This window comes from Chrysochloris asiatica, unplaced genomic scaffold, assembly GCF_000296735.1.
Source record: "Chrysochloris asiatica unplaced genomic scaffold, ChrAsi1.0 scaffold00112, whole genome shotgun sequence".
Lineage (NCBI taxonomy): Eukaryota > Metazoa > Chordata > Mammalia > Afrosoricida > Chrysochloridae > Chrysochloris > Chrysochloris asiatica.
The window spans coordinates 9,091,090-9,101,069 of NW_006408630.1; the positions used below are offsets into that span (position 1 = coordinate 9,091,090).

At 36.8% G+C, this 9,980-nt stretch overlaps 1 protein-coding gene across 2 annotated transcripts in view; it reads left to right on the top strand.

The window, feature by feature from the left end:
• RAPGEF2 (Rap guanine nucleotide exchange factor (GEF) 2) overlaps nt 1-9,980 on the top strand; it is a 234,476-nt gene that overhangs the window by 114,020 nt on the left and 110,476 nt on the right. Inside the window, exon 1 of one of the 2 annotated variants that reach the window (XM_006867927.1) lies at nt 3,817-4,212. The exons of the other annotated variant lie outside the window; for it this stretch is intronic. Within the exon in view, the coding sequence (XP_006867989.1) occupies nt 4,153-4,212 (60 nt within the window). The 5' untranslated portion in view covers nt 3,817-4,152. Of the gene's footprint in view, nt 1-3,816; nt 4,213-9,980 lie in introns of those variants that run through there. 2 annotated transcript variants of the gene reach the window in all.

Here is a 9,980-nt window from a genome sequence, read left to right on the forward strand (position 1 = left end):
GTTTGCTTTGGCTTCTCTACGTTGGAGAGCAAGTTTCAGAGTCTCTTCTGACATCCATCTTGATCTTTTCCTTCTTTCTTGTCTTCTTAGTGAATTTTTGCTCTCTTCATGTATGATATTCTTGATGTCATCCCACAACTCTTCTGGTCTTCAGTCTTTAGTGTTTAATTCATCAAATCTATTATTCAGATGATCTCTAAATTCAGGAGGGATAAATTCAAGATCATATTTTGGCTCTCGTAGATTTGTTTTCATTTTCTTCAGCTTTAATTTGCAAGTATAATGGTACACAAAAACAGCCATCATGGAGGTTAGTGTGTAATAGAGAAAGCAGGTACTAATTGATTACATAATCTCATGACTAAATGTTAAATCAGAATTGCAATAAGATCTATAGTAAAGAGACACATAACATAGTACTTGAGAGCAGTAATAGCACATTTCATCTCTTTTGTGTGTGTGGTGGAGTGGGAGAAGGAGAATCAATCGGGGAAGTGAGAGGAGAGAGTTCCTTTCAGAGAAAATAATATGTGTGAAGCTCCTCTCACTCATTCAGGGAAGCAAAAGCAGCCAGGTGATGTGGAGTGCAGCAAGTGAACAGGAGTCTAATGTAAATGTAGAAAGGGTACAGATACTATAAAATATAATAAGGAGTTTGGTCTTTATGGTAAAAGCAATGGAAAGCCATAGAAATGTTTTAAATTGTAATAGGACTGAATGGATGAGGCTGTGAGGTGATCAATTTTAGTTATTAAACAATCTCAGAAGGCAGTGTGGTAAAATGGTTGTAAAGATGGAGCTGGAGTTTAATTCAGACAGTGTTCTAAGGAGATTTTTGTAGTTTGCAAGGCAAGAAAAATAATGGTTATGGAGTGGGGTGATAGCAGCAGAGTTGCAGAACACTCAGGTGAATTTGAGAAAATTCAGAGAATTAACAATATTGCGATGGATTGGACATGGAGAAAGGAGTTAAGGATAACTGCTAGATGTATACATTGTATACAGGAGTATGATAGTCCATCATTTAAGGAGTGTATGGGGATGAGGAAATGATGAAAGACATAGCAGGTAAATCTTGAGACATCTGATTGTGAAAAGACAAAAAGAGATTACATGAAGCCATAGAAAAGGTTTCTGTTTCTGTTTTGGTTTTGAGATGGAGGAGATGTGAACAAATTTAAAAGTTGAGATGAATGTTTTCTGGTTTGGGCGAAAGGTTAATTATGTAAGGGGGAAAAGGACTAATGGATAAAATGAGAAATGTAAAAGAGGGGAGCTGTTAGAGATGAAGGAGAAGAAAGTTCGAAACAATGGTGAGGAGGGTAAGGTTGCCTTTAGATGTGAAGGGAAAGAGGAAGGTAAGAGAATGGAAGGAATGCAGACAAGAATAACAAACCAAAAAAAAACCCCCCACAGTTGCAGCTGAGTCAACTCAAGGTGACCCCATGTATGTCAGTAAAACTGTGCTCACAGGATTTTCTGTCACTGGTATTCCTCAAACTGATCACCAGACCTGTCCGCTTAGGTACTTTCTGGGCTCAAACTTCCAGCCTTTCAGTTAACAGCTTTAGTTCATTTATCGTTTGCCCAGCATAGGGGCTCCAAACAAGCAAACAGTGACAATTCCAAAGTCAATTACTAAAGAGTCTGAATTATCTATATCTATTAAAGAAGCTCTGGTAACATAGTGGTTACGAATCGGGCTGTGAACTGCAAGATCAGCAGTTTGAAACTACTAGTTGTTTCGCGGGAGAAAGATGAGGCTTTCTGCTCCTGTAAGGAGCTCTGGTAGCGTAGTGGTTACGGATCGGGCTGCGAACCACAAGGTCAGCAGTTCGAAACTACCAGCTGTTCCGCAGGAGAAAGATGAGGCTTTCTGCTCCCGTAAAGATTTACAGCCTCAGAAACCCTGTACAGGGTCGCTATGAGTCGGAACCGACTCCACGGCACATAACCACCACCACCATTGTCTATTAATCAGGGGTCCTGGTGTGGCACTGTAGGATAAGCAGTGGATCGCAAGGTTGATTTAAACTGCAAGGTTGGCAGTTCAAACTTAACCAGTTGCTCCTTAAAAACCCTATGCTGGGTCCTAATGAATCAGAACATACTCAGCGGCCCTTAGCAACAACAGTGTTTCCTGTTAGTAACCCTGGTGACATAGTGGGTTAAGTGTTGGCCTGATAACAAAGTTGGTGGTTCAGTTCTTGCTCTGTGAGAAAAGGATGAGGCTGTCTGCTACCAGAAAGCTTTCGAGTCTTGGAAATCCTAAGGAGTTGGGCTGCTCTGTCCTGTTAGGGTCACTATGAATCAGAAACAACTGAATGACAGTGGGTTTTGTTTTTTGTTATATTTAAAATTTTTCTATTATGTGTGCCAGTTATAGATAGGTCAGACTATGAAAACTGAACTCAGACATGTTCAGAGTTAAAATGTCTTTGCATTATAGCAGTCTTTCAAATAGCCTACTTACCCTGGTAAAATAAGAGTTAATGATTAAACAAAGCTAAAGCATCATTTAATTTTTTTAACTCTGTGTTTCTAGAAGTTTTTTATTGTTTTATCTAAAAATACCTGAGTAGGTTTATTCTGATGTTATTTGCAAAGGTGTATATAGAAAATCATGTTTTCTGAATTTGTAGAAAGCTTGTCAAATGTGCATTTAATAAATTTGTATAGATACTTATTTACTATAAACAACAATATTTGAGGATGGGGAGGAAGTAATGGAAAAGGTGTTGTCACATCCATTCCTTTATTTCACGTTGGTGAAAAATCATATTTTAGTTCAAAGCTCTTCAAGTAAGTCCTTGCTCCGTTTTCCCACTCTGTCTTCAGTGATATTATTTGGAGTCAGCAATCAATGGATTCCATCCCTCTGAGACTTGCTTAACCTACAGCCGCTGATATAATACAGGCAAGAGCTTGATACTTTATCTGAATTGTCCATCGCTACCTTAATGAGTGAAATGGTTAAGTAGAGGAGGGGGCGAGCCTTAAGGAATGTGTGTACCATTTCAGCTGAATATTTCAGAGTATATAGGGAGAGGGAGGGTTAGAGAGAAATCCACTTACATCACTAGAACTGCATTGAGTGTGAGCCTTGCAGGTTAAGAGACAGACTACAGTGTCTTGCTTTCTGCAGGAAGCAGCAATGCCGTTTGTTTCCTAAGAGGAATTTTTTATTTAGAAAAGGAAGCTTTCTCTCTACCCAGGAAATGGCTTTCCTTGTGCGTTGCTATGCCAACTGCCTGCAGCCATGGTCCTCCAAAGTAAGCACAATAATGTAATTATATTGGTGTATTGCATTCAGACTCATGATTCTCGAGATTGTGTGTGTGTGTGTGTGTGTGTGTGCATGTGCTGTGTTTCTGTTAGTGAATTGCTTGCCAGTAGTCATGCTTGTGTTGAGTGTAAGGGACAGACATCATTAAATTAAATGTCCATCAGTGTCATGCTGCTAAGATTAATTGTGCAAACTTGGTTAGTGGAGTGGGACAGAGATCACTGGTCACCACTCTGTCAGCATCATTAGCAACTAGGGAGGAGGTCCCGATTCGCACGCTCTGCCCTGATTTTTCCTTCCTTTCTTCTTTTTTTTTCGTGGTTGGAGGGATCCGTCTGTATATGTGATTACAGCTGAAACAAGAGTATTAACAATGCTTGGCTGAATGCTAGAGACTGGTTCTTACACCACCCTGACTAATATAATTCTGTATTAAGTCTTTTTGAGGGGAGTCTGTGTGCAGTCAGCCATTTTAGCTTTTTTTTTTTTTTCCTCCTCCTTTTCTTTTGCCTCTTGTTCTTCAATCTCAGAAATGATCTTGTTCTCTTGGAGGATTGAGAGCTGTATAAGGTTTCCTCAGTCGTGTCATAGCCTAAGATGGTTAGAGTTTCAGTGTTATAAAAATGGAGACGAACACCGTTGTTCGGATTCCTCTTCTAGTCTACAAGTGTGAGGTTTTTTTTTTAAGCTTACCAGTAGTGACACTTTAAGCTGCAGCTTGGTTTTCCGTCCTCCCTCTTTTTATTTTATTTTTTTATTTTCTATTTTTCTTTTTTCTTTTAATTTAATACTGTAGAGGGTGACTTGCCATCCGTGAGAGATTGGTACATGATGTGTAAATTCAGTTCAGCATATGTTTCTTCATTATGAAACCACTAGCAATCCCAGCTAACCATGGAGTTATGGGCCAGCAGGAGAAACATTCAGTAAGTATCGCAAATGCTGCTTGTGTTTGGCAGCACGTCATAGTGAACTGCTTTGAAATGGGAATTATTGCTGTTTCTCTTCAGGGAAAACAGTCTTTGTAGAGGGTATAATAGTCTACTTCAAGGAGGGGAGGGTAAGTTACAACTGGCTTGTTTTCAATTTTTTTATAATTAAAAAAAAAAATTAAACAAGATCACCATTCATTAAAGAAAGGAAAATCATGAAAGTTGAGACATACTGGACAGCTGATCTCTGTAATCAGAAATTTAAGGTTTGAAATTCAGCTTTGATACTTAGATAGTATTTTTTAATTTTTTTTTGTAGTTGAATTTAATGACAAATCATGAGAAAGGTTATTGAGAATGGGCATATAGAGTAAGGAAATCACATATAGGTTTGAGGGAGTGCTTGATTATTGATTTGCTAATAAAATGATTGGTTGGACTCATCCAAGTTCTCAACATGTATTAATAGTTGGTGGAAACACAAGAATTTTTTTTTTTTAATGCCACAAGTATTGCTTCTTTGTAATTGATCCCGTGAGGCAGGCTATGTGTTTGCCATGTTGAAATCCCACAGGCAGCTCCTGCTGTTTGTGAGGAACATTTTTCTATGCCTAACACAAATCTGAACCTCTGGTGTTAGAAATATGAGTTATCACAGAGCTACTTTTGTATCACCATGTTGGAAGTTTTCTTCCATCATGCTAACGCATATGTTTTATATATATATAGGCAATTTATATAGTAGTCTTAATTATTTTTTCTTATGTCCATTTTTACACCCTAATCTTGTAGTTACTATCATCAGGGTATGGGAATTATCTTTTACATATTCTAAAAATGTTGAGATATTAAAATCTCTGAAAAACGGAGATCAAGTCGCTGAGGTTTCTTTTTTTTTTTTTTTTTTTGGAAATGTACAGACAAGCAGTCATGAATTTAGGATATTGACATGTTCAAGTTGATGATTATAATTTGGTTTCATTCATTCATCAATATTATATACAAAATCCAAGGAATTTTCCTAGGCACAGTAACTCTCATGGCATTATCCCACCTTGCCAATCAGCCAAGCCTCATGGTATTCGTAAAGAAGTAGCTGTGTTAGAAGTATGCTATGTATGATTCTGTGCTTAGAGCCCAGCCCCCTCATAATGAGATTCTTGTGGTACCTCACTCATTAAATCTCTTTAGATCAAATCCAAAAAGAGACCAGCCGTATACTTAATTTTACTAATAGGAAAGGTTGTTATAGAGAAGTTCCATTATAGTTAGAGTTTACTAATGGGGCCTTTGAAATTAAGCTCCTCTGTAGTCATGATTTTTCCAGCTAAAAATATGAATCATTAGTTTAAAGTATATTAACCAGAAACTCATTATCTACCTTTTCCATATATTCTTTCTCAAAATGAAGGAAGATACATAAGTTAGTATTACACCTAATAATTTGATGAGTAAGTAAAATTGTTATAACTTTATTTACTGAGAGAGGAAAATGTATTATTAGATTTATGAAAATAAGATTGGGAAAGATAAATACCAAGTAATGTATAAACTAGAGTCCCTGGTTTAATACAGATGGGTTAAGTGCTCAACTGCAATTGGAAAGGTTCAAACCCACCCAGAGGTGCTTGGAAGACAGACTTGACAATCTGTTTCTGAACATTCACAGCTTTTGAAAACCGTGTGGAGTAGTTATACTCTGTACACACAGGGTGACATGAGTTCGAATCAACTTTATGGCAACAAACAACAACAGTACATAAACTAGAGTGACCAGTATCTTATTCTGTAAGTGTTTTAATTTCCCGACGGTGCTTTATACTAAACTTTAGGGTAATGCGACGACAAAAGTAGTGCTTGGCCATAAAATAACATTGAATCCAGAATTCTTAGAAAACCACGTGAATGATACTTGCGTTCAAATTTGAAATACTCATATTTGCCGTTTCAGAGCATCCTAAACTGACTACTTATTCTGTTAAGATCTTGCTACATAGTTAGTTGTTCACTAGTCCTTTGGTTATCTAGACTTTCCTGTTTAATGATCAGACCTTTAAAGTTTTAATTACATGGGAGGTGTTAAATGGAAGATTAATTTCTCTGGCTGTCTCTTAATAGGTGACTCAGTGAATAGTTGTTGGGCAATGAGTACGAATGCCTTTTTATATGTGAAGTTTTATGAGAATAATAGAGTGAATTCAAAATTTGCTCCTTCAAAAAGTTCACAACTTTTTAAGTGGCTTTGATTCTTTGGCTTATGGAATGCAGTGAGGAACTAAAAAACAAATGCTTTATATATTGGGAGTATTTTTCTAGGTTTGTTTTTACACAAGTAGTAAATTCAGTATTCACTTTGTGAGTCTCTTTTGAATCTTATGGACTTTTATTCTTTATCCTTTTTATATATCTTTCAGTTTTTGGCACATACTAGATCTGCCATAAATGCTATTGGATTTATCATCTCATTAAATTTTTGGATTAACAGAAACTCATTTAACCCTTATTAAGTTAGTAAATGTTGTCTATTTTATCATACCATCTCCTATTCCCATTCTTAACTATTCATTTGATGATACTTGGCAGAACATCTGTGTATTACCAGAATGCTCCCTGAGTTAGGGCAGTATTTTTATAGTCATGTGGTGCGTTTTAGTTGATCTTCAAAGGTATCTTGTGATATTGTGACTCTTTAAGATAAAAGGATATATTAGCATTTAAAAGAATATTATAATACTATATTTCCAAAAGTGTTGTAATGTTGAATACTAGACTTACAGACTGTTAATAAATGTTACATGAGGAAAATTTTCTTTGCTCAATAAATTGGGAAAATTTTTAGAATAATATTCCAAAGGTGCCCTATTGGCACTGCGGGTTGAGTGTTGGGTTACTAACCCCAAGGTTAGTCGTTCAAACACACTAGCTGCGCCACTGGAGAAAGATGAGACTGTCTGAGCCTGTAAAGATTTTAGTCTTGGAAGTTCTATCTAGTGTCCCTTTAAGCCAGAATCAGTTGGATGGCAGTGGTTTTGTTTTTTGTTTTCTTTGTTTTTACCATGAAACAACCCCTGACCTCACATTTTTTTCTTTTCCCCACCTCACATTATTTAAGGGGAATGATATTTCTTAATCATACCTTTGAAAATACTGTATGGCTTTAAAATGGTATCTATTTTTAAAATAAGTCACTTGAAAGTAAAGCAAGTCAGTATTTTCAAACTGATCATTAGTTTTCCACTTGTATATTTTAATATAAATTATTTATTGTTGAGTAGTGCTGTCCTCATAATAAATGATGCCCTGAGTCATTATTAAATTATTTTTGTAAAGGTGTAGAGTACATAAGAAAGGAACCCTGGTAGTGATAGTGTATTACAAGCTGGGTTATTGACAACTTACTATTTGAGGGAGAAAGATGAGGCTGTCTGGTCCCGTAAAGATTTACAGTCTTGGAAATGCTATATAAAGTCACTATGAGCTGGAACTGACTCAATGGCAGTGGGGTTTTAGTATCTGTTGTTGTTAAGTGCTGTGTAGGATTTCTGAGAACCAGCTTATCAGTCCCCTTTTACTGTATGCAAGGTGGGTGGTTCAAACCCACCAGCCGCTCCTTATTAATGAGTAATAATTATTACCTATTATCTGAATTTTTACAAAACCCTCTAAAGAAAGATGAGTTACTGTCTTGTTGTTGTTGTTAAGTGCTGTCGAGCTGATTCCGACTAATAGCGACACTATATAGGGTTTCCAAGGAACAACTGGTGAATTCGAACTGCCGACCTCTTGGTTCAAAGCAATGCATTATCCTAAAGCGCCACACCAGGAAGAAATGGAAGCATAGCAAGATTTTTAAGAAGCTTTTTTTTTCCATGTTGGATCATATTTATTGTATGTAATAGAGGCATTATTGGTGTGCAGATTACCCCGATTTCATAGCCCCTGTGTTTAACCACAAATCCACACAGTTTCCTCTTAAGTGTTGTCAAATTTAATCTAAATCAGATTCATAGACATTGACTAGTATAGCAAATGACTTGAAAAATGATTGCTTTTTCCCTCTGCTACTTTGTTTCCTTGAATGTGTGACCTTTATCACACTGTTAATATAAATTAACAATACTGTGATCAAAACAGTTTTATAAAGCTTTCAGTTGTTTATCTCAGGCAATAATGCATCTTTCTCTTTGTAATTTGAGACGGGATGATCAAGAATAGATGTCATTTAGGTCAGCTTCTTCTTTGTCTTCTGCTTTTCTGTGTTTGCTTCTATAATGTACATTCTTCCCTTTGCTCTGTCATTCTTTGTACATAGATATGATGCCCTACCTTCTTCCCTATTCCCTTTATAATCTATGTCAGTTCTGCTCCACTGAATCTTACATACTGTGATGTCACCCCCTTATGCCCTGGAGAAGACTGCATATATTATGAAACCCGACTTCAATTCATAGTATCTTAAGTACATAGTAGACATGACTCATCTGTAGTCCTAAATGTCAATTCTATCATCCCATAAGGAGCTCTGGTAGCGTAGTGGTTACAAATCGGGCTGGGAACCGCAAGGTCAGCAGTTTGAAACTACCAGCTGTTCCACAGGAGAAAGATGAGGCATTCTGCTCCCATAAAGATTTACAGCCTAGAAAACCCTGTACAGGGTCGCTAGGAGTCGGAACCTACTCCATGACACACAGCCAGCCCCAGCCAGCCAAGCCTCTTTACCATAAAAAGAGGCACTATCACTTAACCATACTAAGTTTAAGTTTCTTTTGTTCACTTAAGACCCTCTACAGTCTTTCCTTTAGACTTTTATTTAGGACAAGCTGGGCCAATTTCAGCTACTTCAAACTCATTTCTTTTCTCTTCCTATTTCTCAGCCTGCAGTACTCTTCACTTGACTTCACTTGCTCCTGGTTTTTTCATAGTCATCTGTCTCTGAGTATGGGTCTCCTTGAGTGCTTGCATCCATTCATAGATCCCTTGAAAGAAAAGCTATGCAATCTACTTCTGAAAGGTTACAGTCATTGAAAATCTTTTGGTGGTACACTTCTACACTCTGAAACACACGGGGTTGCTGTGAATTCTAGTAGGCTAGAAGGCAACTAGTACTGGTTTTTTTCTCTGAATATTGATTTATTGGCACTTGAACAATACTTAATTTTATTAATTTTTCTAAATGGTGCTTAAAAATTGGTTTAATTATATGTATAGATAAGAGATTATGCTTTTAATAGATTCTTCCACCTCCATATACTATGAGTTAATGATATGGTTGTAATACAGAACTATTGATCTATATCATCACCTATCCCCCATCACCCCCTCCCACCACACTTCTGTCTGTTAACTTGACTAGATTTAAGAAAACCTGCTTTTTCAAAATTGTCCTGACAATTTTATCAAAACTGTAAAGATAGATTAGAGCGTTCTTTAATGTAATTTGGTCGATTCCTATTCTTTAATGTGGAGAAGATAGCAACAAGACTAATCATAGTTGTTGAGTTACGGCTCCACCTTTTCTTTATCTGATCTTTTTGTCTGTTATGACTGATACATTTCCTGAGATGAAATAAACTTATCTCTTGGGGAGGTTTTCCACTGTACATATTAGCAAGGAGGCCTGAGAGGAAGCAGTTTCTTATTGTTTTATTCAAGGACAAGGTCATCTTGCCTTGGATTTGGACCAAGAAATCCTGCAACAAATAGTTGATCTTTTAGCCCCCATTAGAAGAGAAGGAGCTCTGGTAGCGTAGTGGTTACAAATC